Consider the following 26613-nt stretch of genomic DNA (forward strand, 5'->3'; position numbering starts at 1 on the left):
GATGGGAAAATTTTTGGAGTATCGGAGACTCTTGCTATCGATAGCACAAAAATTAATACGGGCGGTGAGAGCGACCTGTCTGGCCTCCCCCCACCGCCCAGAGATGACGATCGCGGGTTAAGCCATCCTCCAACTTGCCAACCTGTTGACATTCTACCCCCCAATTTGCCCGTCATGTTGCTCTTGGATTATCAAAATGTTTTGATTCAATCGCTGCTCACTGAGCGGTTCTCTGGGTATGACTTCACTCCACCCCTGAGCACCTATACATCTCCCTCGCCCCCGCATTGTATACACTCAACCACCAACCGCTAGGCCCCCAAACTAACCGGTTGTCCGCAGTGCTCCCCCGGTCTCCATTGATCAAGTGGCTTCTGACTTTGACGGTGTCACCTTCCACGTCTCTACCCCCGAGTCCAAAACTAAGATTCTTCTCTCTATTCATGTTAAATGCTTTAAGGAGCTCGTCCAGTATGGTGCCCAGGAGGTGCTTGAACGGGAATACGGCCCCTACATCGTGACACCCGAGCCTGGCTATGATTTCTCAGTACAGGTGGATCTTGAGGACTTGCCTGCTGAGCAGGAGGCCCGTGATGAGTTGATCATGAAGCTTGCTCTGTTGAAGCGCAATGCCATGGCAGCTCCCTTTGAGAGGGCATTCGATGAGTTCAACAAGCTTGCGGAGGAAGCTTCACGGTACACCTCAGAGTCAGCGCCACAGGGTGTGAAAGAGGGTGGAGAGGTGATGGCTATCCACTACCGTGAGGAAGAGGCCATTTATATCAAGGCTAGCTACGATCGTGTGACCGTGATCTTCAGTACTGTGTTCCGGGAGGAGACAGATCGCATCTTTGGCAAGGTCTTCTTGCAGGTCAGTCTTATATGCTGGATTATTGTCCGTTTAGATCTCATTCTAACACCATGCAGGAATTTGTGGATGCCAGACGTCGTGTTGTGACTCTTCAAAATGCCCCTCAAGTGCTATTCCGCAACGACCCCCCACTTGAATTGGAGGGTGTCCCTGGTCTGCTGAATGCAGGCGAGGGTGAGATTAGCTATGTTACATTTGGTAAGATTGATATATCTCTGAATGTGCCTCGCCGACTAATGTGTTAATAGTTCTGTTCCCTCGACACTTGACTCCCCAGCGCCGTTACGACAACATCTCCCATATCCAGACCTTCCGTGACTACTTCCACTACCACATCAAGGCCTCAAAGGTATTTCATAATCCTATAATCTAATGTAGAACCCATTGACTGATTTCACACGACAGGCTTATATTCACACCCGAATGCGTAAGCGCACAGCAGACTTCCTGCAAGGTATGTTCACAGCTGACCGTGCCTCTTTTCTACTATGTTGATCACTAATTGGAAATAGTTCTTAACCGAGCCAGGCCCGAGAATGAAGAGCGTGAGCGGAAGACAGCTAGTGGTCGGACATTCCGTGTGCAAAGCTAGATGCTTATTGCTTTGTATGTTGATATCATCAGGAGGCGAGCGTTTTTATGAACCAGCAAAGTATTTTGATCCTACTTTTCTTTCCACATGCTTAGTAGAAATTCTTTCAACCTTCCCAAACATTATAACCCATAGCTTCAATGTTCGTACTGCCCTGACCCTTTTTTCCTGTGATCGTGGCCTGCAGTTTCAAGCTACGATGCCTACTAAACTGCTCTATATTGAAAATAGCAAGAACTGAGATGCCGCTGCCTCATGTGTATAGTCGATACCTGGCTAAATTAATGAGATCTCATTTATAAATGCATCGTTCTTTTTCATTCTCATTTTCGTGTTCATGCTCTCTCTTTTCCTGATTTTTTGGTGCATTTTGAAGCATTTTGAAGCATTTTCAACTGCAGCTCTCACTTCTCAGGGTATCGAATCATCGCGACAACACTCATCGCCGCGGCGACTCATCCACCCCACCGTCACATTCACTCTTTTTCTCGGCGCATCGCGTCCCCACATTCACTATGGTTTTAATTCGGCTCCCTCGCATCCTTCACTCTGCCCTCTTCCATCGCCATCGCAAACCCAAGCCGCGACCAGTGATCCGTCTGATTCTTCCCCCCAAAAGTCCTGATATTGAAGTAGCCTCAATTGCTACCACTGATATCTGGAAATCCCCCATCACGGAGCCTTGGTCTGACATCATGGAGGACCCAAAGGAGGAGGCCAACCGTTATTCGGCCTCGGTCTACAGTGACCATCCAGAGAAAATTGGATTGGCAATCAGCGATGATTCCTCCGAGCCTTCCCCCAAGGTGAGTATCTCCTCTCTACTAATTTTCAATCACGGTGGTGAGTTTACTCGAAGAATGGATCTCAAGCTCACTTGTTAAGCAGTGGTCTGTGGTGCCTCGAAACCCGCGCCCTTACACGATCGGCAGCGATGAGTGGGTTGAAGTCAACACTATGAACCCTGCCTCGCCTCTTCCCAGCCCATCGCTTGAGCCAAAGGATGTCAGTTATCTGGAGGAGGATGATCTGAAATTGCACTTGGATGTTGTGGTCGGAATCTTCGTCAAGGTCTACGCCATCGCTAAGATCCTGGAGGTCGCGTTCATGGGATACGGCGTTGAGGTATGCACCAGAAATGAAAACTTAATCACTAGGCATGATTAGACTAACTCACCATGATAGCTGGACATGACCGTCGGAACAGGCCTGATGTACTGGATCGCCTGCGCGCAACGAAAGATTCGAACCCGCTCACTGTGCCTTCTCATCAAGTGGACCGAAAACCTTTACTATGCCTGCTATGCCCGACTTACGCTTGACATTGCCGCGATTGAGCTATGTGCAGCATTCAGATCAGAGGATCGCTCTGGGTTCATTTGCAACGGAACCTTCTGCCTCCCTGAAGCGAGCCACCTCTATCGCATCCTCCTCGCGTGCAAAGATATTCTCGATTATCCGGAGTTTTCCGCCCATCGTGACGAAACTATGGTCACCCACTTCCAGCGGGCGTATGTGCGCGTACTCACCGACATGCAGAAAGAGTTGGGACATTTTATCGCCGATGACATCTTAGGGTTCCGCCGCAACGCGCGCAGTGTTGTCTCCAACCCCGAGTCCGCCTTTAGCCAGAAATGGAACCAGATTATCCCGGGCTTCTCTGAGATCCCTGCCGAAGTCGTAACGATGCTCGCCGAGAAATTCTTCACCATGTATCCCAAGGACGTGCCTGCACGCGACTACGAACCGTTCTCTTTTATCAGATTCGATGTGGATCCAACTCCGTCGGAGGATTATGAAGCGTATCCACAGGAGTGGGTAGAGTGTGAGATGATCCAGTACCATCGTGAAGCTGCAGAGGCCCGCTTGGAAGGACTCACTCTCGGAGAGTTGCGTCGTCGCGACTATAACTCTGCTGAGATGGTGAGAACTGCTCGACTCCGCTCCTGCATCTGCAAAGAGACCTGCTTCTGTGCTGAGGAGTGTTCTTTCAACGTGGAGCGCAGCTGCCCCTGTGCCCAGCGACAGTTACGTACGTACCATTGCATTGACCGCAAGTGTATCGGCCGCGGCACCTACCTGGAACGCATTGACGCTGTCGCCCTCAGCGGTTTTCAAGGATTGGGTGGTCTCAAGCGAGAGAATGATGACTCGATTGTCGCGCTTGAGCTGGAATGGGCCCTTGGAATCATTGAGATTGAGGTTCGTCGCGACCGAACTATTGGCCCTGAAGTTGAGTTTGTGGGGCTCTAATCAGCTGGAGCTCTACTCAGTGCTATTATCCTTATGGATGGCGTTTAAAGGGGTTGGGGAGATATCAAAATGGTTTTTATGAATGAACGTGATGATGAAAGTTTCAGGTGAATATCCGCGACGAATGTCTGCGATGAATGTCCGCGATGAGTGATGATGAATATGATGAATGACCACGATACATGACTGTTATGATCAAGGCGTTCGGATAGTCAATGATACCCCAGTGAATTCCCCATTTTACTACTAATCCCATATCTAATGGTATATTGCAGCCTCCAGAGCTGTTGAATAATAACCAGGCATCTCTTATAGGTACGCATCTTGATGCCATATCCATGTTCGCTATGGCCGACACCTGAGCATAGCTCGAGCTACCATCAAGCGTTTACCAGTGAGTTTGGATCCACTTATAATCCAGCATAGCCTCTGGTTTTTATTCATTATGTTCTGGTCATCTTCTTGCACGCTAAGGATCTAGACCGGGACCCCGGACTATCTGTCGATCTCAAGCTATCAAGATTGCGCCAAGTGGGTAATATATTGCAGGATATTGGGCCAAGCCTCATCCTTGCAGTCAACTTCTTGAACTCGGACTTAGTACAGCTTCCAAAGTCATATTTCAAGGTTCAAAGGTTACTAATAGAACTTGAAAAGTGAGAGTTTTAAGGGTTCCAATGTTATTTACTCTGAAATTACTAATTAGTTCAGCAACCAATAAAATATGAATAGTATGAAGCCTTCAAGTTCAGGGCTCAACCAGATTACATAATAACATAGTCACGTGGCTTACCAGCTGATCGCCATAAACTACTGCACATAGTGTAAAGATAAGTAAGTCATGTGGATCTGATTTTTATGTCAATAAATCTATAAATAATTTCAATCAAATGCTGTAGATGTGATCATGCAAACCATGGAATGAGCTACATGGAATAGGAGGTACTACTACAGTCTATCTCGAGAGGTTAAGCTGGATTCACCTTCGAATTTAATGTGGGAATCCACAGATAAAGATTTGCTTCGGGCATTCTCGGTGCTTTCAACTTCATGATTCACGAATCCCCTCATTAAACGCTCAAATTAAAGTAAAAATAAAGAAGCCAAACTCAATAAAGAGCCTGATCCACCTTCGATAAGGGGGGTTGAATGACGGTGAACGGAGGGGGCCGTGGTGCTTTTTTCATATGACACGCCCTACTCCGTAGAGAAGAGTACGGTCGGCGCAACAAGCCAGTGAACAGTCGCGAATTCCCTAAAATACAACATCCCTCACCTTCACCGAATAGACCCTCTTGGTTATTCAAGAAAAATCTCTGTCGTCTTCTTTCTCTTCTCTTATCATCTATCTAAATTGAAAAAAAAACTACCTGGTGTCTCTTTTTTCTCAAATTCTTTTATTGAGCTCCAATCCTTCAAAAATCTTGCTTTGCCCCATGACTTCATTGCTCTGACCTCCTTCCATCACTCGGTTTTCTGAAACCAAGTCAAGGCATGGTGACCACAGCAAAGGTTTCATTACCATTATCTTTTTCACGGTGGATCGCATCATGTTTTAGATCGATCACCCCGGTCCAGGTTCCTTTAGCGGGCCGCTTGCAACTAGGGGCGTCCTGCCGACAATACAACCATGCGGCTGTGTGGCCCTCATATGGTATCACTACGCCCGTTCCTGGCCACCACAAGAGCCTCGCCCATTCGCCATTTCGTTTTGAGACGGGCTACGCCCTATGTGCCAAACGGCCTTCCCGCCCGTTCCCCCCACCCTTTTTGTCTCCGCCTTCGTCTTCCTTTTCCGACCCCTTGACTACTCACTCCCTGAGTCAGGATAAGAGATTATCCGTTCAAGGAGAGCCGATTCGTGGCTTGAATAACGGAGATGATGCTATTCTAGTCTCTGAGAACTTCCTTGGCGTCGATGATGGCGTAGGCGCTTGGGCTACAAGGCCCAATGGCCATGCAGCGTGAGTTTAATTTCCTTTTATCTCAGAGCCTCATTCTTCATGGCTCCCGCTCTACCCTTTTAGTAGACATCAATGAAACTAACTTTTGTCATCCACATTAAATAGGCTTTGGTCTAGACTCCTGTTACACTTCTGGGCTCTTGAAATTGAACGTCGTCTCTGCGCCACAGCTACCACCGTCGACCCAGTTGAATATCTACAGTCCGCCTATGAGGAAACTGTACGCGCTACGACCCAACCAACAGAATGGATGGGAACCACCACATCGGCTACTGCGCTACTACATTGGACAAAGGGACCCGATGGTACTCAAACACCCATGCTCTATGTGACTAATCTGGGCGACTGTAAGATCCTGGTGATCCGGCCCAGCGAAGAGACAGTTCTCTTCCGCACAAAGGAACAGTGGCACTGGTTTGACTGTCCCATGCAGTTGGGTACCAATAGTGTCGACACTCCTCGCAAAGATGCAGTGATGAGCAAGGTTGCTCTGAAAGAAGACGATATTGTCTTAGCTGTGTCGGATGGTGTCATGGATAATCTGTGGGAGCATGAAGTCTTGCAGATTATTCTCGATAGCCTCAAGAAATGGGACCAGGGAGTCCCTAACAAAGGGGAATTTGAAACTCCTCCAGACCTTTCAAACGATCGCATGGTCTATGTCGCTCGCGAGTTGCTGAATGCCGCGCTGGCTGTCGCCCAAGATCCCTTTACCGAGAGCCCATACATGGAGAAGGCTATCGATGAAGGTCTTGCGATTGAGGGAGGTATGTTTACACTTGATCCTATTTCCATTTGTTAATAGAAGTGATATTAACTTGATACAGGAAAAATGGACGACATCTCTGTTGTGGTTGCGTCTTGTCAGAAACGACCAGGGTGATCAGCGCAAAGCTATCGATACTCTTATCTCATACTGGTGACTGGGGGGGCATTACCTCCAGTGGGCTAGACATCGCGAGTGCGATGAATCACTACAATCACATGCCATCGAAGAACACCTCCTGGCTTCACAGGGCCACGTTCAAGGCTGCATTTCCCCGTATTCATGCCGATACGGGATTCCTTAGGCTCGTCGCCATTCGCTTCTGGGCAGGCCTTGAGACCTGAGCCAGCATACCTACTTTCAGGACGAAAACTGTCTAATGAATTTACGACTACTACACCTATTTTTCGGGACCAGGCACTTCCATTCAATTCATTCGCCCTCTTAATGAAACTATCGCAATTCGGGTGGAATAACCCTTTAATGACTGCATTGCATGCGCTTCAGCCAGCAGATCTCTTTTCCTTTATATCCTTAGCTTTTCGTCTTCTCATAGTCAATAATAAACCTCATAATTCGAATGAGATATTCAAAAACATCACTACCAAATCGTACTATTAAACCTTTAAAGTCGCTGTAGTATGTATCTGGATTCTGGTCTGGTCTATACTTCGCACGGACCACACCGCCTCGCCCGCCGCCCGGCAAAATGAAAAAAGTTTCGTCCGCGCATCACCTCGATCCGCCGATTCTTTGCAACCTCGTTCAATTCTTTGACCTCAACCATCCAAAATGAGGGCCAAACGTTCTAAGAAATACCGCAAGCTTATGCACCAATATGAGACGACCTTTGGCTTCCGTGAGCCATACCAGGTGCTCGGTAAGATGATCATCCAAAGCTATCACCCAAAGAAATATGCTAACCTGAACAGTCGACTCAAACTTCCTGCATGCGACCGATCAATTCAAGATGGACCTGCTCCCTGCTCTTGAGCGAACTCTCCAGGGAAAGCCAAAGCCACGTTAGTGCCCCCGCAGCCATCCCAGCTTGTCCGACGATATTGTATTCTCCAACTCGGAGAAGAAAAAACTTCAAGCCTCATAGAATTAGACTAACATGAAGACTCATTACAGTTCTCACAAAATGCTCTCTTGCCGCTATTTTGGCCGCGCAGCCCATCAATCCTAAGACAAATACACCCTATCGACCACGCCATCTCCCCCCACCAACAGAGCTCCCTCTCCGCCACTGTTCCCACAACCCAGATTCTACTCCCATCGATGAGGTAGAATGTCTTCTCTCTCTCTTGTCCCCAAGCCTAGATGCCAAGAAGAACAAAGAGCACTACATCCTCGCAACTGCCGACCCGCCAGCTGCGAAGAAGGCCGATAAGGCCGATAACCCAGCACAGCGCAAGCGCAAGCGCGACGAGGAGCGCGAAGAAGAGCGCGCACTGCGCCGCTCCCGTGCTCTGCGTGCTGGAGCCCGATCCATTCCCGGTGTGCCAATTATCTACGTTAAGCGGTCCGTCATGGTTCTCGAGCCTCTGAGTACGCAGTCCGAGAATGTGCGGGATGGAGTTGAGAGGGGCAAGTTCCGTGCTGGATTGGACGAGCCTGGTATTGGGGAGAAGAGGAAGCACGATGGCGAGGGTCCTGAAGGTGGTGAGCGGAAGAAGATTCCTGGGCTTAAGAAGGCCAAGGGAGCGAATCCGTTGAGTATGAAGAAGCCTAAGAAGCGAACCGAGAATGCGGCTGCTTCCAAGAAGGATAAGCCATCGGGCGAGGGTGACCAGGAGGCTGAAGTTGAGGCTGATGGCCCCGAGGGTGAGCAGTCTGGTGCTTCTAAGCCGAAGCGCAGACGTCGTCACAATAAGAGTGGTCCCTATGCCGGTGGTGATGATGCTGGTGCGGATTTTGATGCGCCTGTGGAGGCTAGTCAAGCTATGGAGGTGGAGGCCTGATTGGGTCTACTTATATAGGTTGACATTGCATGATACTTATTGTCCAAGGCATGGCGTTCGGATTGGGATATTTCTTACTTCAAAAGTCCAATTGTACATGATTTTCAATGTACATTCTTTTCACGTATTGCCTACTTTCCATCATTTATTGTTCCATCATTTATACTAGTAACGGATTCGAAGAAACGGATTAAAGACTCGGCCCTTAGACCTTTTAATGAACACTTGATTGCATGTAGGTGTCCATTGTATATGTACATCCACCTCTAGTATCGTACAACATATCCACTGCTAGTCTCTTTGTTCTTAAAAGAACATGCCTGCAATGGAAACAGAGAAGAGAGAATCGTCTCCATAAAGTAATCAACCCAAACTCCAAACACCAATCAAAGCGCACATATCATAATACAAGCTCAACTCCAACAATCAGCTCATTGCTTGGAAGCGCCATTGTTCTCAGCGCCAGTATCCACAGTCATAGAAACCGCACTGGCATCCTTTGCGCGTTCCTTGGCCCAGATATCCTCGATCCGCCGACGGTTAGAGCGCGCTTCGTCTCGGTTCCGCTTGGCCCGGTCGAAACGCTCTGCAGCGAGGCATTTGTTCACATCGCGCTTAATATCATTGCAGTTTCCAAGGGCCTTGTAAAGGAATCCACGGGCGTGGCATTCATCGAGGGCAGTCATGATTTCCTCGCAGTCTGGAGGTACGAATTGATTAGTATTTTGAGATTGGATTGAACAGACTTGAGCAATGCTTTCTTGACAAACATACTGATATTGTAGGGGGTATGAAGATGAGAATGCATGATGACGGTAGTGACCAGCTAGTAGTGTCTACTGGTAAGATCGTAAGTTCTTATGTTAAATCGGAGTCCCAAATGCATTGAAACCAGCCAATCGCAAAATCCCAGGCGGTGAGGAGATCGTCCAGTTCTGCCGGGCGGAAGACCCCTCACCACACCGATAAAAAAAAATATCGCCGATAAAAAACTGATCATTGGAGGTTGCTGTGATTTTGATTATTCACAATGTCTTCTATGATCACTACTACGGCCTGGGTGCGGCGTGGTGTCGCAGCCCAGTTTCCTACCAAGTATGAAATTGACGAGAAGGAAATGGACCGGATATCCAAGCTTGCTCGCATGCAGCTTGAGGATGCCCAAGAGGATTTGAGTGCTGCAAAGGCCGAGGAGGAAGATACCGCTATGGATGAGGATAAGAATGAGGATGCTATGGAAGATGACTCGAAGGATGAGACCGCCAAGGAGGGCTCTGATGCGAAGACAACCGAGTATGAACTACGTTTTCATCTTATAGTTGGGAGGCATTCGACTAATTAGGATCGTTTCTTTTTTTAGGGATGATGACGATGTTCTCAAGGAGTTCGATCTCGACCACTACGACAGCGATGAGATCGATGAAGATGGCGAGAAGATTACTATGTTCGGCAATGTTCAGTCTTTGGCTTACCACCAGCCCAACGAGGAGGATCCTTACCTCGTTATTCCCGAGGACGAGGAAGATGAGGACCGCGAGGAGCTCCAGATTATGCCTACCGATAACCTCCTCTTGGCTGGAAAGGTTGAAGACGAAGTCGCACATTTGGAGGTCTACGTTTACGAGGACCGCGCCGATAACCTCTACGTGCACCACGACATCATGCTGCCAGGCATTCCTCTGTGCCTGGAATGGCTCGACATGCCCGTTGGCAAGAACACCGAGGGACGTACACAGGGTAACTTTGTTGCTGTTGGAACTATGGAGCCTGATATTGAGATCTGGGATCTCGACGTTGTGGACTCTATGTACCCCAACGCCATCCTGGGTCAAGGTGGCCAGGACGAGGACCGCAAGAAGTCTAAGAAGAAGAAGCCCAAGGCCAACGACGAGTACCACATTGACTCCATTCTGGCTCTTGCTGCTAACCGTCAACACCGCAACTTGCTTGCTTCTGCCTCTGCCGATCGCACCGTCAAGCTCTGGGATCTCAACACCACCTCCTGCGCCAAGTCCTACTCCCACCACACTGACAAGGTCTGCTCATTGGACTGGCACCCTAAGGAGTCTACCATCTTGCTGAGCGGTAGTTACGACCGCACTGTTGTGGCTGCTGATATGCGTGCCCCCGATGCCAAGGCCCGCTGGGGCGTCGACTCAGACGTCGAAAACGTCCGCTGGGACCCTCACGACCCCAACTTCTTCTACGTTACCACTGACGGCGGTCAAGTCTACCGCTACGATGTTCGGAATGTTCCCGCCACTCCCGCCGAGTCCAAGCCCGTCTGGACCCTGCAGGCCCACGACTCCTCCGTTTCTTCATTCGATATCAACCGCACTATTCCCGGCTTCTTGGTCACTGGATCCACAGACAAGGAGGTCAAGTTGTGGAACGTCGAGAACGACAAGCCTAGCATGGTTGTGTCTCGAAAGCTGGATGTCGGAAAGGTCTTCTCCACTGGCTTTGCTCCTGATGCCGAGGTCAGCTTCCGTCTTGCTGTTGCTGGTAGCAAGGGTAACGTTCAGATCTGGGATGCCTCTACCAACGGTGCTGTCCGCCGCGCTTTCGTTTCTCGTCTGCCTGACTTTGAGGGTGAGGTGAAGGAGCGTATCACCGGTTTGAACCGGGATGACGACGAAGAGTCCGAGGATGAAGGTGTTGAGCCTGGTGCTGAGGGCGCCAACATGGGTCCTGATGGATGGGAGTCCATGGATGAGGATTAAATGATTTCGTCGAGGAACACAGATACCCGTGGAGTCCTGCTTTGATGTATACAAAAATAGATTCTTATGTTTTATGTTTATTCCATGTTGCATGTCATTTTGATGAAATATTTTGGCGGCTACCTAGTGAAAATGGCTTGAGCCATGCTGTCAATACAAAAGCAATTGAACATGTTAGTATGTTCAGAAATTCTTACTTTTCGATCCATAATTCTACTAGCACTTGAGTACACGAGGGGTTAAACGAGACAAGTCAACTGCCCAGGTGGTAGTGCTACGGCACTCAAATGCAAGGTACTAATAGGTACTACTCAAGTCCTAGTAGTACATGCACATAATGTCGTGGTCTCAAGTGCTACTAGTAGGAGTAGTAGATAGCTCTAGGGCTACGAATAATTTGGCAGTAGTATATGCTAAGAATTTAACCTCGTGGATAGTACTATCATAACCTTGGAAGCTTATCTTATATTCCAAGGTTGCGCCTCTACATGTATACACATGAGTTTGCAGTGATGCATTGCCAATTTCGTAAAACATGAGAGGGTAAAATCCCAAATAAACGTCATATCATAAGACCGCGGCGTACATAACCATCGAGGCCTCAATTACTCCTCAAATCCAACCCCAGGGCCATGACTACTCTTCGTGGCATGGTCGTAGTGCCGAGCCGCATTAAAATCTGCCCGATCTCTCTCTTCTTGGCTAAGATGATGGTTGTCACCATGATGGTGTCCGTGGGAGTGCTTGTCTACTCAACTTTAGATTTTAGACACTTAATATAATAAAGTTTGAAAAAAAGTCAGAGTTTATCATTGGTTGAACGTACCTGTAGGAACCTCAGACTGCTTAGCATCCCTCGCGGGCTCAGCAGACTTGTTTTGATCGTGGTGGTGCAGATGCAAAGCATCTTCAGCCTTGTGTAAAATGCCAGACATTATGAATATGAAAGGTGAATCGGTGATTCAAACGGGGATTTTGTTCGACTGTGTGTTCAATGGAGTCGACTACGGCTTCAGAAATGCGAGTATAAGTAACCCCACCCTGACCCTATGACGTAGGTAGAGAGGTGGCACGATCATACTGATGGGGGATCGGAGTTAGTTCTCTTGCAGTCCCTGACAGGATACGTCAATCCAGTTTATGCGGATATGAATTCAGATTGATTGTGATAAGATGGACAGTGGTATCATTGCATCATGAGTGGAGCCTGATACGCGTAAATCCGGTTGCCCCGTATGTAGAAGACTACGCCGGCGGCTCCGTCAAGAAATCCGAGTCTAGAGACCCACTTAAATCTATATCAGAGCGTTAAGTGGCTTGTCTGTGATTCAGACACTTACACGTCATTGTTTCCTCCGATTCGATCAATAGGTTATGGTCTGATGCCAGTGAATGAATTCAGATTTGCCCATTGAACTACAAGGTCCACGGTGGAAAGGGCAGCCTGATGCAATGTAGAAACCATAACTGAAAGTGACTCGCTTAATTTAATGCAGGCGTTCTTCAAGGTCACATGTGTACTGTCCCATCACGATAGAAGAAATCAATCAAACATTTAAAGGACCTGAACTACTGTGTGAATTTACTAGTACTACATACCGAGACCACGAATTTCACTTAAATCTAGTCCTAAGTAAGCTTAGTGTCGACACGAACGCCAATCAAACTACAGGAAGTATATAATAAGGTTCAAATTGTCAATTCGAACAATGAGATGAAAGCAGCTCACTACCCCAGATGATGCAGTCTAATTGCACTGTGGTCCTGTAGCACAGTTCAATGTTGATACATTGAATGTAATTCAAGTTCGAGATAATTGACACTGGAGGGTAAGAATACTTGTTGGGAGTCGGACTCGGAGTCCTGAGCACTGTCTCAATCTTTTATCTTTCTAAGGGTACTGATGACTACGATAGAAATCACATTAACAACGTCTTCCCCAGCCTCCCAAAATGCCTTCAACTACATATTACTAGCTACACTGGTATTTTCATATGTAAGGACTACGACAGACACATGCATCTGGAGGAACTTGTCGCATCTACCAAGTGGACCTCGGGAGCACGCCTGGGCGGGCGCCGCCGGCTTATACAAGCCCGCACTGTACTCCAATTACACGCCACCTGGCAGAGATAGCAGAATTTTACCACCCGCCGTGGACACATATGAAGCCTCGTTCAAATTGGTGCTACGTGCTGACGAATAACTGTATATTCGACAGTCATGAGCCCGAATTCCCTCATATCTTGCTAAAATAGGCCACTATTCAGTCTTATACAAGTCGTTGGCGCACACACATGTGCAGAACAACTACTTTTACGCTTTGATCCCCTGAATTGCATCACAACATGTTTCCTGAATTTCTCAACATTTCTACGAATGAGAACGTGGTACTTGCCTACCAAGGCCTTAATATCTACGGGGGCATTGTACTGCGTACCTTGGATGCGTGGGACCCGTGTCATTGGAAGAAGTGGCTAGCGCAGGTCAAATCGACAGCTCAAATTTGCGACGTCTGGCACCTCGTCGACCCCTTCAAAACTGAGCATGAAGTGGCAGAAAAACTCATTCAGAAGCCTACACCCCCAGAACCACTTTCAGGCGATGAAGTTAACATAGACTTCAAGTATGTCATCTGGAAGAGCAAATTTAGGGTTTACAAGGCTCGATACAGAGAGTGGGAGGACCAGCATATAGGCATCATGGCAGTGAATATTTATATCACGCAGCACCTGGACATTAGGCTTCTTGTTCAAATGAGCGACGAACTTAAAGACCCTGATAATAGTAGCTTTGAACCATACGGCAAACTCACCTACCTCAGCGGTCGCTTCGATCACACGGGGGTTAGTTCTATCGAATCAATGCTGAAGTGGCGGCGAATTCAAATGGTTCCACCTTCCAGGGGCGTCGACGTGTTAAAATGGCTTACTGAATGGGATATCGCACGCCTTAACGCTATTGCGACAGGCATGGAGACTGATTCGAATCATGTTATCTGCTTTGTCGGCGTAGCGCAATCCATTCTGCCTGCCTGGGGGAAGCGGAAAATGGCAGAACTTGCTCGGGGGACTAGCAAGAGAACGAGAATTGAGGATGTTATGGCTGATTTTCGCAACGCTGTCAAATCCCGTTCGTAGACATGTTCAAATATTGGGTCTACTACGTGCTGACAGATAATCGCATAGGTATTCGACAGAATTAGCCTCTCATCGCGACTCGGATTCTGATGAGATTCAAACTCAAGTGCTTGTAAGACACTGGCACTGCATAAATTGAGTACAATCTATTGGTAGATATTTAAACTTGGCAAAATTGGATATTGTTCGAATTCAACTTGAAATGCTATAACCTTCAAGTTTGAATGCACATGTTACTCCGAGTCGTCAACATTTGAAAGCTGTACTAGTAGATATGCAACTTGAATTCGTAGTCACATAGTAAACATTCGAAACATTTGAACATTCAAAAAGGTATATACTATTCGGGTAACAACCTGAGCAGCACAGATGCAGGCTTGAACTTGACACCTGGGCATCTGGAAGTTTATTCGGACCTCGGGATTGGCGATGAATTACGTACTCTGTCAACGCTTCTTAAAGACCCTACCACGCCATGTAGAGATTTGATATTGACTAAAGATTTTACAGAGATCAAGAAACACTTGTCAGCTAGAATCAATTATCTCAAAAGATTCCATCAAGAATTGATGGATGGCTGAGGTTTCCAAGGTTCGAGATAACTCGCTATCGCAAAAATACAATACGGTAATATCAGTATGGAGTTACCGGCAAGCTTGACCCTGGACCGGCCCGGTTTCTACCTCTGGTAAGTTCCCGAACACCGGCTTCCACGCCCGACTACCGGGTGAGCCATCCGATACATTCAAGTTCTGATATCCATATCTCAAACCGGCCTTGAAATTGGCCCAACTTAAAGCTCAATCGAAACCTGAACTCCGAAGTCATGCTATTCACAAAGTCGATTGGACGTCTCCCATTAAGGTAATAGAAAGCTCCAGATGTTCCTTTACAACCAATCTTCGAGAAGGCTGATTGTTTACTAGATCTCGGAATCTTATTTGGGGCTATGAGATTCAAAATGAACCATGGAAATATTTTCGAATGATCTGTTCCGCATCTGCTGCCATCAATACGGAGCAATGTGACACAGTAGCAGCCGAGAAAAGTTACAAGATTGTCCAAGATATTACCAATTTTGCGGAGACTGAAGCCCAACGCCAAGAATTCGATCATGACAGGCCTATTGAAATCACGAAATCACCTTACTCTGAATGGAAATATGGTGAAGGTGTACCAGATAATGGAGCAAGTCTTGTTCAAAAGCATCATGAAATCGATCCATACCATCCCGATCGACCAATGATCAACAACTATCGCCTACTGGTCTCTGGCATCGCTCCCCGACCAGTCGGCTTTTTGAGTACTGTCAACAAGCAAGGGCAGAAGAATCTCTCGCCTTTTAGTTACTTCCAGGTCATTGACCATGATCCACCGATGTTTATTGTTGGGTTCTCATCTCGCCCTGGACGTGTTAAGGATACATACCGCAACTTGAAAGAAACTGGGGAATGTGTCATCAACACTGTCTCCGAGAATATGATCGAAGCTGTCAATGCCACTTCGATCGATGCACCCTATGGTGTATCGGAGTGGGAGATCTCTGGTCTCCACGAAGCCCCTTCAACAACTGTGAAACCTCCGCGCGTTGCAGAGTCTGTCTTCAATATTGAAGGTAAGGTGATTGATATTAAAGAATTCCATGATCATCAAAAACCGGGAATGAGTATTGCTGCGACAGTCCTGATAAAGGCCACTCGTTTCTGGGTCAAGGAAGGCACAGCCAATTCAGATTATAGCCATATCGACTTGGAGAAGCTACGACCGGTTGCACAACTTGGTGGTGTCTCGTATGGTCGTATCGGATCGACATTTGAACGACCACGCAAAAAGTGGGATGAGGAAGTCTCAAATAGTGAACTTCTGGCCAAATTGGATAAGAAAAAGATCTAAATAAGCCATGTTAATAGCCCCCTGCCATACTCGCGACATATATTGCAATCTTACTTCAAATGTTCTTGGGCTTCTCAGAACCAATCAGACATCGTCCCTCAATCATTTCCCCACATCTAAAATATTGCATGGCCATGAGCTCTTCTTCCTTTAATCATGTTGTTGTAATCTTCAAGTTGAAATTTCTCGTTCACGAACGATAGTCGCCTACCTCATGCGAAAATTCCGGACGCCACTTCAAATTTTATGGACTGCATGAATTCCGTTTAATCAAAGCAGAAAATAAAGCACAGTAGGAACTTGATGTGTTGAATTCAAATTTGGGAAGTCGCGTGCGAAGATATGACACTACCCAAAATCGGCGTATAAGGCGTTTTTGAAGCACCGGGTGGCCCTTATGAAAAAGAAAGAAATTGATTGAATGAACCACTCGCTCCCTTGAATCTTTAGTGAAAAAAATACTTCAAATGTTGGTTGGTGCTACACTGCTACTTACAATATTTTTCGGATATTGATAGTTGAATCGCCCACATGGTACTCGGAGTTATTTCGGGTGTTCTAGTTTGGGGTCGCACTTCCAAGGTTTGAATCTATGGAAATGACATAAATAATCACAAAACATGATCCGACTTGGGCTTGCCACCTACGTACCTGTGCATGCCAGGTGGATGGATGCCCAGGTCCACGGTGGATCAATTTGATGATGACAAGATGCTCAGTAGAACCTCCAGGGCTCGGAGTGGCAAGGCACTGAACTATGGGCGATTTCAAAGTTGAAGTGATAGATCTAAGATTATATTTGTAATTTTCGAACACCAAACACCCCAAACACCGCTAATGTCTATATATATGATGGGTATAATTAAGCCTCCTGAGAGTGAACCAAAGTCGTTAAATCGAGGAGTCGGTTAGAGTATCCCCATTCGTTGTCGTACCAAGCCATAATCTTGAAGAACTGCGGATTAATTAGCAAGGATGCACAGTATAAAACGTGATAAAGCAAATAGCTTACCTGAGGGTTGAGCTCCGCACAGGCAGGAGCATCAATAATAGCACTGTAAGGGCTACCGTTGTAGTCGCTGCTAACAAGCTGCTCATCCGTCACTCGAAGAACACCGGCCATTGTGGATTTAGAGGCAAGACGGAATGCGGACATGATCTCGGCGAGGGAGGTAGGCTTTTCGGTGCTGACTGTGAGGTCGATCATAGAGACGTTGGGTCTAGAGTGTGTTAGTCATGGAATTCAAAAAGTCCTGATGGTTATAGACTTACGTGGGAACACGAATGGAAACACCAGTGACCTTGCCCTTCAGCTCAGGGAGCACAGAAGCGACAGCCTTGGCAGCACCAGTGGTTGTGGGAATAATGTTGTTGAAGACGCCACGACCTGGAAGAAAGAAAGTTAGATAAGATATTATGAAGATATTCAGTATTAACTTACCCAATCGAGCATTCTTCTTGCTGTATCCATCCAAAACTTGTTGAGAGCGAGTAGCAGCGTGGATTGTGGTGAGGAAACCCTGGGTAATGCCGAAGGACTCTTGAAGAACCTTCAAGACAGGTGTGACACAGTTGGTTGTGCAGCTTGCGTTGGAGACAACGCGGCACTCTTCACTGGGGGAGTAGTCATCTGAGTTGACGCCGTAGACGAATGTAGGTGAGTCGGAGCTGGGTGCAGAGATGAGAACACGCTTGGCGTTTCCATATGTAATGTGATCCAATGCAAGGTCTCTCTTTGTGAACTTGCCCGTGCATTCAAGAACATAGTCGACTCCCAACGCAGCCCAGTTAAGTTTCTTCAAGTCTCTCTCCGAGGTAAGGGCAATCTCGGCTCCATCGATGGTAATAAGGTTGTCAGAGACGGCGTGGATCTCCACTCGCTCATCCAGGTTACCCATGGAAGAGTCATAACGAATAAGGTAGATCAGATCTTCAACAGTGACACATGTGTGGTTGATAGCGACAACCTGGATATCAGATCGAACTAAAGCGGCGCGGAGGACATTGCGGCCTATTACAGGTTTACTCTTAGTTGATATCCATGATAGTATGGCTTCATGAAATGCTTACCGATACGACCAAAGCCGTTAATGCCGACCTTGCAATCCGAAGGGGAGCTTGCTTGGCTGATAGGAGCGTCGTTGATAGAAGGAGCCATGATGAAATGGATATCTGTCAAAAGGATGATTTGAATGTGGAATGATATTTTTTTCTTTCAAATTTGACTATTCAGAGAGAATTAAGTGAAATTTATGCTACTATCAAAGAAAATCTCTGAAGAAAATTCGATCTATAAGTATAGATCCAGACCAATCCTAGACCCATTTCCTTGTCATAAAAACATCATCAGTCCGACTTGTTCCGTAAGTAATCCACGTTGAAACGGATAATGATTCGGCTTCCAATATGCCCGACGAGTGATAATTAGATATGATTGAATTAAGATAATGGTGTTCTGTGAACAGCTACTCCATACATGAACCGAGATACAACTCCTTCGGTACCCGCCATCGGAAATCCGGTGGATATGGGGCCCATCGGGGGCCCATCATAACCAATAGCGGCGTCTCTTGTCGCCGAAAGTCCCGCGCTCACGACCCGGGCGACGCGGACATGGCATCCTCCGCCTATAAACGTGGTGAAAGAGGCTCGTGTCTCGGCTCTGCCCTTTGGGTCTGATGGGGCTGGTCAACTCCGGGGTAAAAGTAGCGAAAATCGGAGGAATATTTAGTAGAATTTTACTATCCATTGGTTCTTCTTGACGCTTCGGACCATAGTTAGGCTGAGAACCACTTTTTTCAATGTCGGTGCTTGATTAAAGTCGGTTCTGAGGACTAATGACATATCTAGAAACTTTGATTTGCGGAAGAAATCTATTCCCGGTCTTGTCTTCCTCCGCATCGGCATTCCGATATATGCTTCAACTTGAGCCCTGTCATCCCGTGTCCGTGGCAAAATTCCGGTTTCGCCGACGGATGATGCCGAGTGTTTCAAGTCAGGTTTTTTTTTCTTTGGTGGTAGCATGTGAATGTGAAAATTCAAGCAGAGAATCAAGTTCCAACATTTTGTTATTATGGACTCATATCCAATGTTGGGATACTTACCTCATATTGCATGAACACACCCGTGAACTTGAGAGATTCCTCATGACTTTTGTCTCATTTACAGCATACATGGGAAGTACAAATTTTGTTTGTGGTCATGAACTTATATTCTGAGATCTCATCGACACAATTCGGAGCACTATGCTGGCGATGCTTGGCTATATACAAAAATGCATCCCTTGATTGAATGCTCAAACATTTGAAACACTCATCTTACACATTCTCCTCCATTTCAACAGAGCAGTCATCCTTCTCTTTGTTGTGAGCAATAAGGTCCATCGTATTAGGCTCGCCTTGTGGCAAATGACGTGCCATTGAAACAATCTCCCATGGAGAAGATGCATCCCGGAATACATGATTCAGCATCTCCAAGTTCCGGTTCATAGTCTCCGGGAAAAAGAAGTATACCACGACAGGGATACAAGCTGACAAAATCGCGTACATGATATAGTACCGATATCCAATGGTATCAAGAGCTACCGGCGTGATCATGACTACCACGAAATTCCACAGCCAGTGGTTCGCAGTTGAGATGGAAGCCATGGCGACTCGCAGACGGACAGGTGCAACTTCTGTGCAATACAAGAAGTTTCCACCCAAGAACCCAATGGGGTAGAAGAAATTAAACAAGAAGATGAAAAAGGCAGACGCGATCGATGCGTGCTTATTGTCCGAACCGGAACTGGTGGTGATGGCCATTGCAGCCATACAAACCGCCATTCCCGCTCCACTGATCATGAAAACCACACGTCGACCAAGTCGATCGATGGCGAAGAATGCAATGAAACAGCAGAGGAACTTCCAGGTAAGTGCGCAGGCAGCCAATATAGACGAAAGACTCGAACTCATGTTCAAGTTCTCTTTGAAAATCTCCGACGCATAAACAGAAATGAGATTTCCACCACACATCTGCTGGAAGAATTGTAGCACAATACAAAGACAGAAGCGGTATAAGAGACGCTCCTTGTCGTTCTTCGAGAACATCTCTCTGATAGCCCCCTTTGATTGGGATGTAGCCTCTAAGGATAGCTCGATACCTGCTATTTCAGACTTGATTGTCTCGTCTTCAGGAGATAGACCTTTGAATGCCGCTAGGTTTTGAGAGGCCTCTTCAACCCTGTTGACGCGCACAAGCCAGCGTGGAGACTCTGGGAGAAGGAAGACAGATACCAAAACAATAAGAGAAAAGAATAATGAAATAGCAAGGGGTCCACGCCATTGGCCAGTGCTTGTATCAGGAAGTGCGGTGAATGCAAAATCAATCCAGTTGCAGAGAGCATAACCAAGACACATAAAGATACCAGTGGCAATGACATGTTGACCCCTATTTCTGGCAGATGAGCACTCCGATTGCCAAACAGGTACAGCAACACTAAACTGGCCGGTACCAAAACCCAAGATGACACGGCCGACGACAAATTGTGGGATAGAATAAGACGAGACTTGGAGCACTTGGCCAATGATTGTAAGAATCGAGCCAAGGAAGACTGTCTTCCTACGTCCATATCGATCGGAGAGCAGTGTACAAGAGAGGGCACCCAGAAGAGCACCTAGTTGAAAAGAGGCAATAACGGCTCCCTTTTTTGTTGAGTTGTTTGCCTCCACAGAGCCTGAGGTGTTGACTGTATCGATTTCCGGGAAGGTGTGAACCCAGCTTTCAAGAGATGCGAGAGGACCAACACCGGCTTGGTTGTAACCAAAGATAATAAAACATGGAGCGACGATGAGGCTGATTTGAGCCAGACGGAGAGCTCTCCCTTGCAAACCAAGAGCGTTCTGAGGCAATCCCATCATGAAGGACCCCAGGGTGAATTATTTAAAAAGAAATTATAATGAGGAATCCAATTGAGAGATTCTTGAAAAGATTCCATGATCATGGCAGTGCGAGCTGATCTTTATAGAAAATTATTCCCTGTCGTACGATTTCGTGGTGCGTGAATCTTTCCCCTATGCATGCTCCTGGCCTTGGCCTGGGGACCCCATAAAACTGGGGTAAACGGACGAAGATATCCCCGCAGAGTGTGGGGATACGCTTGTCTGATCTTATGTTCCTGCATTTGGGTCCTGTAAGTGGTCAGATTTCAGAGGGCAAAAATGGCGTGGGGACTTGATCCACCTTTCCGGAGGATGCTATGTCCGAAATGTTGAATTCATCATATAAGGTCACCCTTTATTTCTGACGTAGGAAGCTTTTGAAAAAACGGTTTTCTCAATGGCAATTTGAATATGAGACTTCATATACACCAGCTCCTGCAAGGATTTGAGTTGGAAATGGCGGTCGCATGGCGCCTCTTTTTCTTTGTTCAGCATACAACCTTGGAACCTCACCGAACGTTGAAACCAAAGCCGGAATCAGACCGAATGACTATCAGCTAAATTCAATTCCGAGATCATCCTCGGGCCATTTTTGTGGGGGAAAAGACTGTGTGCCAATCGAGTGCGCCCATCGTGTCATGAGTGAAATTGGAGGAATGGGAGATCTAGGCACACCCTATCTGTCACCTGTCCAGGTGGGCAGCGGACCCGTCGGCTCTAGGCCCTGGGGGTGCCTACGCCTACACTTACGCACTTTAAGTAGTGTCAACATTTGAACTTAAAGATGGACCTCAAGTGCTTTATCTAGGGGTGAGATTGATTTTCAAAATTTCAATACAGCATCTAGATATAAAGCAAGAAGTAAGAGAGCATCAAAGTGCTCATAAAAGAAAGAAATGACGTCATGTGCTTAAGAGTAAGTGAATATTCACGGGTGCAATCCGATACATGTAAAAAACATCAATAACATCTCAAAGGAATGATCTAAGCTTCAATTGTGTATCTGATAACCAACTTCGAATCGAGTTGTCCGAGACAGCTGTAAAATCACTGCGGTCTGTATCCGTTGAGCGGCGACGCATTGAGTCCACAAACTTAGCCCATGTATTCGTCAAGACCAGGTCCTTAATATGTTCTTCCACATTGTTAAAGATAGTGATATCAAAGCCACTCGGAACATCTCCAGTATATTGGACGCCAGCAAACTCTTGAGATGCGGGTGTGAACGTCTCGGAAATAAATGGTGCGATGGGATTCGACTCGGCCTTTTCTCCGAAGAGGATACGGGCGGGTTTCTCGAAAACAGCCTGTAGTTGTTTGAGACTCTGAGAGGAAATGTTCAAGGGAAATTCGGCATCGTGGGGGCTGACAAAGTCCGCATAGATACGGAGTGCTTGATTAAATGCATCGTTCTTGTTGTGCTCGTCGAGAATTGCGGGCCAGCGTGATCGTAATGATGCTACCTCGTTGAGGAAGGCAATATTCTCTCCTGAAAAATCGCTTAGAGCGGCAAATTCTTGCAGTTCCCCTGGGTTCTTGCTGAGAACGTGTTCAAGAGCCTCCAGAGTATATAGACGGTCACCCATAAATCCATGGATGGACTCGACAGATTGACCCTTTTCAGCAAGTGTAGATGTGGATGTACTCTTCCAATCTGGCAAAGGAGGCTCATTGATAAATGTTGACATCGAGGAAGACGAGCGCTTGGTAATTGAATTCTTTATGTTCTTGTTTAGAGCCCATAGTCTGATAACTTGGAAGACGGGAACGAAGACAGTGAAGATCTCCCACATCATGATCGACACGTCAATCCTGTGAGTTGATTAGGACCTAATAGTTCAATATATATTGACGATCAATATCCATTGATATTATGTTTGACTCACCATTGACTCTGAGAGAAGTAAGCATTGATTTTCGCAAAGGCAGGCGCGTATGTCGCAGCCATGAACATCGGGGTCGCATGGAGACTGATAGAGCTTTATCAGTTATGAGTCGTTGAAGCTGCTCGTTAGAGCTAACTTACCCAGAAACACAGCATGCAATTGTTTGGGTACGCCATCCCATGGTATCGCGAATACCCCAAGCTTTCCAAATGAGGATCGGAGCGGCCTAAGTGGCAACACGGGTAAGCAACTCTCTCTATTTCTTCCCTTGCAAGTTGCAGCCATTTCACTTACAATCCATGTCCAGATGACTTGCCAAAGCACCGACTGCCACCATTCCCATCCGCGACCGAGGTAGACCACTTGTTCTACAACAGTAGCACCTTTGATCTCTGTACCTGGAATACCATATGTCGGATGGTATTTCTTACAAGCGAGCCACATTGCGACCGTGATTATAAACTAATGAAGTTCAAATTGTTAGTTTTTGGTTAACAGACTTGGAAAAAAAGAATTCATACCTGCACTACCATTCCAATGCCGATGAAAATCATAGTCCTCTTCATATAGTCCATGTTTCGCAAACGGCATAGCCATGAGCTATTTCCACCATTGCATCGTCTTTCGGCTCGGAGTTCAGGGTGAATGAATTGCTTCTGCATCTTGGCAACATGCAGAAAACGAAGGTTGGAAGCTTGAAATAATGCGATTCCAAGCGGGAAATAGACGCCCATGCCGAAATACTGGATATCATAGGCGAGAACGGTCGGCATGGTCGCCCCGATGGGATAAACCAGTTGTCCCAGGATCCAGTATACGTGAAGCAGAGCGATTGCAGCAAATGAAAGCGATATACCTCGGACTCGTAGAATAGGGATACGTCGGTTGAACCAGCAGAAGACCATACCCGCGATCAGGAGGGTGGTCCAGGTAACGCAAAATGCGATATAGAAGACGCCCACTTTGTCATAATTCGGTGGCGAAGTCGGCATGTTATAGACCGTAATGTCGGCCATGCTGGATGCCATATTGGGGGGTAGGTAAAGGAGTGACAATAGTGGGTATGAACAAGTGAGGGAAAACACGTGGAGGAAACGGAGGAGAAGAGATCCAGGAGAAGATAAATGTTAAACCAATGCCAAAAGGCATCCAAAAGGCAGCCATTAAGATGAAGGAAATGATATCCGTCAGGGATTGCCAGACATATGGTCCCGATCGATCGGATCGATGACGCCAAGACGATCATCTACCGCGGAACAAAATAGTTTCCTGAAAACTGGGACAGAGACGTCCGTAATAAGGAGAAGATCAACAGATATTCATAGCAGTGTCACCATGGTTAATCTCCTCCACGAGTGAAATTCAATTGCACGTGTGGGGGGTATGCGGAATTCCATGCACTAAGACACTAGATCCATTAGTCTTCATTTCCGAGGAATCAATAGGGATCCTATGATTGATGATCACCCTCTTCGTATGCACTAGACTCGGAGTAACTTTATTATCTTTTAAGGAATTTGAAATAGATCATTCGAGTTCCAAGGTTGGGAGTAAAAGACCAACTTGAAAATCTGGCGCTATGGACTTTTCCAAAGTTGTGGCCTCCTTACATCATTGATATATCGAGAACCACTGGCAATCCCTAGTACCAGTTCGTATGTATTCAATATCTGAGGATCTAATCAACTTGAGGCCCGGGGGCAAGTCCTTTCCAAGGTTCCCGAGGTCCAACTTGAATCACAAAGGAATTCCAAAATTTCACAACATTGACCATATCCCCATCTGAAGCTTTGATGCTATAAGTCTCCGAATCGCTAGTCTGTGGCTTCTCCGCGGTCAGACACTGATTTCCAAGTGGACCTTCTTTAGTCTTTGGTGGAACCTTGGACGAGGGTAACCCCACCAGAACATCAATCCGGTCCTACTGAGTCTAGAGCTTACACTGGGAGCAGGTTCAAGTTCAAGTTAGGATTGAAATATAGTATAACTTCTACAAATTTGGAAGGCAATGATCCTATTATAAATGAATCTAATGCCTAAAACGTATGATATTTATCCTTTCTCTCGCTCATATACATATACCAAATAACTACTACAGTAACAGATTAAAGAAAACAATAATGGACGAACAATGGAAGTAGTGCTGTCTACCTACTGGTAGGTAATACAAACAGGTCGGGTAGCATAATGCCACTGGCAGTGGCTGCTGGGCAAACTGTTCCACTGGCAGCCAGCCTGATGTTTATTCTTCGGGAAGAGCAGGCACCATCGCGTCATATTGGTCATCCCAATCGTGGTCCGGTACAAAAGTGAGCGGGTTGTATACAATAACTTTTATGGGAGGAATTCAAGGTAGCAGATGCATTCACTAGGTATGTAGCAAATCGAAGTTAATATTACAAGAAAAACGAATAGAAAACTTACTATCATCAGCCGTGTAATCCATTTCAGGGATAGGCACACGCACATAGTCTTCGGTGAACTGAGCGCGATTAACCTCCTTGGGGTAAATTATCGTTGCATCATCTTTAATATGGATATAGTTAAAGAAATCATAGTCTAAGGTCTCACCTCCAATGGCTATCTTGACGACGTTCGCTGTGTTAAGATGGCATAGCCACTGGGACCTATCATTTTAGAAGAGTTAGTTCAAGTTTGAGAGATTCCATAGAGAATCAGGTAATCCTTAAGTCATGAGAAAGGGAAAGAAAACTAAGAAGGGGAATATAAAATGAAACTTCCAAGGTTGAAAGGGGAGACTCACATAATATCCCTACATCCGACCGCAGCAGTACCGTTCTCGTAATTAGTGAAGGCACACGGAAGGATGCTAGATTGCGCAAGAACGCGAAGAAAATCACCGACTGTTTTATGACGGTAGCTACGTCCTCTCCCTATCATAACTGGAATTGCCTGTTCATAACTAGCCCGGCTATGGGGAGGGGCATAGCTGAAGTTTTTAATTTGCACATGGGATGGAACTGTAGTACCATCAGTCCCATTATGGATAGCCCAATCAATGACAACGCCCCGAGTACCCGCGGGTGCATGAGCTTTATCCTGGGCCTGTGGGTGTATATAGTTCAGCCGCATAATGGAGTGGTTGAATTTAGGCGGTTTCTCTCCCTCTGCCACTTCCCCTCCATCTACCATCAAGAACTCTATATAACACGAAGCAACTTGCTTATTCAGAACACCCACGGGGACATCCCGCATAGAAGTGAAAATCCAATATTTACTTCCTCCAGCGGTGACATTTTCTCCTACCACGATTGCAGCGGCGGGTGCAGGGGCTGGTGCAGCAGTACCGGGCTCATCAGCCTCAGGGTCCTCCACAGATGAACGTGCGGATGAAAGCCCAGATGAAAGATCGGCTGCAGCGGCAGCTCCAGCAGCAGCTCCAGTGATAAGTCCAGCGGCAGACACTTTAGCCTTCTTCCGTGCTGGGTTACCAGCATGGTTCCCTGCAGTACGCATACGCTTTCCTGTAACGGGCATGATGAACTTAAACTAGCGTCGCTCCGAGGTTATTGGTATAGAGAAGTGTAAACAATTATATACAGAAAAATTCTTTTCTCGAAATTGTTTTCGATAGATGAGATAAAGCTGAATGGGATTAATTTTGTTAACTTGCTCCAAGGT

The 26613-nt window shown here is 46.6% G+C and overlaps 13 protein-coding genes across 13 annotated transcripts; 7 read left to right on the forward strand and 6 right to left on the reverse strand.

Annotated features, from left to right (window-relative positions):
- Positions 1 to 174: 174 nt before the first annotated feature.
- On the forward strand, positions 175 to 1463 carry N7483_009443 (actin-related protein 2/3 complex subunit 2; the record flags this gene model as incomplete). The annotated part of the gene is made up of 6 exons (XM_057092870.1): positions 175 to 236; positions 343 to 871; positions 928 to 1069; positions 1120 to 1220; positions 1277 to 1325; positions 1384 to 1463. The coding sequence occupies 6 exons, from the start codon at positions 175 to 177 to the stop codon at positions 1461 to 1463; spliced, it is 963 nt and encodes a 320-aa protein (XP_056944044.1).
- A 515-nt stretch (positions 1464 to 1978) lies between these two features.
- On the forward strand, positions 1979 to 3716 carry N7483_009444 (uncharacterized protein; the record flags this gene model as incomplete). The annotated part of the gene is made up of 3 exons (XM_057092871.1): positions 1979 to 2269; positions 2352 to 2588; positions 2649 to 3716. 3 exons carry the CDS (start codon positions 1979 to 1981, stop codon positions 3714 to 3716), a joined length of 1596 nt encoding a protein of 531 aa, XP_056944045.1.
- A 1494-nt stretch (positions 3717 to 5210) lies between these two features.
- Positions 5211 to 6563, forward strand: N7483_009445 (uncharacterized protein; the record flags this gene model as incomplete). The annotated part of the gene is made up of 3 exons (XM_057092872.1): positions 5211 to 5680; positions 5786 to 6447; positions 6508 to 6563. 3 exons carry the CDS (start codon positions 5211 to 5213, stop codon positions 6561 to 6563), a joined length of 1188 nt encoding a protein of 395 aa, XP_056944046.1.
- A 675-nt stretch (positions 6564 to 7238) lies between these two features.
- On the forward strand, positions 7239 to 8410 carry N7483_009446 (rRNA-binding ribosome biosynthesis protein UTP23; the record flags this gene model as incomplete). The annotated part of the gene is made up of 3 exons (XM_057092873.1): positions 7239 to 7326; positions 7379 to 7468; positions 7581 to 8410. 3 exons carry the CDS (start codon positions 7239 to 7241, stop codon positions 8408 to 8410), a joined length of 1008 nt encoding a protein of 335 aa, XP_056944047.1.
- A 431-nt stretch (positions 8411 to 8841) lies between these two features.
- N7483_009447 (COX assembly mitochondrial protein) lies at positions 8842 to 9218 on the reverse strand (the record flags this gene model as incomplete). Its single annotated transcript, XM_057092874.1, has 2 exons — positions 8842 to 9110; positions 9185 to 9218. 2 exons carry the CDS (start codon positions 9216 to 9218, stop codon positions 8842 to 8844), a joined length of 303 nt encoding a protein of 100 aa, XP_056944048.1.
- A 222-nt stretch (positions 9219 to 9440) lies between these two features.
- On the forward strand, positions 9441 to 11133 carry N7483_009448 (rRNA-processing protein PWP1; the record flags this gene model as incomplete). The annotated part of the gene is made up of 2 exons (XM_057092875.1): positions 9441 to 9703; positions 9771 to 11133. The coding sequence occupies 2 exons, from the start codon at positions 9441 to 9443 to the stop codon at positions 11131 to 11133; spliced, it is 1626 nt and encodes a 541-aa protein (XP_056944049.1).
- Positions 11134 to 11738: 605 nt separating this feature from the next.
- On the reverse strand, positions 11739 to 12068 carry N7483_009449 (uncharacterized protein; the record flags this gene model as incomplete). Its single annotated transcript, XM_057092876.1, has 2 exons — positions 11739 to 11881; positions 11960 to 12068. 2 exons carry the CDS (start codon positions 12066 to 12068, stop codon positions 11739 to 11741), a joined length of 252 nt encoding a protein of 83 aa, XP_056944050.1.
- Positions 12069 to 13481: 1413 nt separating this feature from the next.
- N7483_009450 (uncharacterized protein) lies at positions 13482 to 14273 on the forward strand (the record flags this gene model as incomplete). The annotated part of the gene is made up of 1 exon (XM_057092877.1): positions 13482 to 14273. One exon carries the CDS (start codon positions 13482 to 13484, stop codon positions 14271 to 14273), a length of 792 nt encoding a protein of 263 aa, XP_056944051.1.
- A 984-nt stretch (positions 14274 to 15257) lies between these two features.
- Positions 15258 to 16166, forward strand: N7483_009451 (flavin reductase family protein; the record flags this gene model as incomplete). Its single annotated transcript, XM_057092878.1, has 1 exon — positions 15258 to 16166. One exon carries the CDS (start codon positions 15258 to 15260, stop codon positions 16164 to 16166), a length of 909 nt encoding a protein of 302 aa, XP_056944052.1.
- Positions 16167 to 17028: 862 nt separating this feature from the next.
- On the reverse strand, positions 17029 to 18324 carry N7483_009452 (type I glyceraldehyde-3-phosphate dehydrogenase; the record flags this gene model as incomplete). Its single annotated transcript, XM_057092879.1, has 5 exons — positions 17029 to 17121; positions 17179 to 17386; positions 17439 to 17553; positions 17608 to 18177; positions 18237 to 18324. The coding sequence occupies 5 exons, from the start codon at positions 18322 to 18324 to the stop codon at positions 17029 to 17031; spliced, it is 1074 nt and encodes a 357-aa protein (XP_056944053.1).
- Positions 18325 to 19483: 1159 nt separating this feature from the next.
- On the reverse strand, positions 19484 to 21061 carry N7483_009453 (uncharacterized protein; the record flags this gene model as incomplete). Its single annotated transcript, XM_057092880.1, has 1 exon — positions 19484 to 21061. One exon carries the CDS (start codon positions 21059 to 21061, stop codon positions 19484 to 19486), a length of 1578 nt encoding a protein of 525 aa, XP_056944054.1.
- A 995-nt stretch (positions 21062 to 22056) lies between these two features.
- N7483_009454 (uncharacterized protein) lies at positions 22057 to 23999 on the reverse strand (the record flags this gene model as incomplete). The annotated part of the gene is made up of 5 exons (XM_057092881.1): positions 22057 to 22897; positions 22972 to 23055; positions 23112 to 23197; positions 23266 to 23433; positions 23493 to 23999. The coding sequence occupies 5 exons, from the start codon at positions 23997 to 23999 to the stop codon at positions 22057 to 22059; spliced, it is 1686 nt and encodes a 561-aa protein (XP_056944055.1).
- A 1214-nt stretch (positions 24000 to 25213) lies between these two features.
- N7483_009455 (uncharacterized protein) lies at positions 25214 to 26448 on the reverse strand (the record flags this gene model as incomplete). The annotated part of the gene is made up of 3 exons (XM_057092882.1): positions 25214 to 25302; positions 25396 to 25598; positions 25736 to 26448. The coding sequence occupies 3 exons, from the start codon at positions 26446 to 26448 to the stop codon at positions 25214 to 25216; spliced, it is 1005 nt and encodes a 334-aa protein (XP_056944056.1).
- Between the last annotated feature and the right edge of the window lie 165 nt (positions 26449 to 26613).

The sequence above is a fragment of the Penicillium malachiteum genome, assembly GCF_028827825.1.
Source record: "Penicillium malachiteum strain IBT 17515 chromosome Unknown utg000004l:1.0-4883003.0:1.0-4884900.0, whole genome shotgun sequence".
In the NCBI taxonomy this organism is placed as follows: Eukaryota; Fungi; Ascomycota; class Eurotiomycetes; order Eurotiales; family Aspergillaceae; genus Penicillium; species Penicillium malachiteum.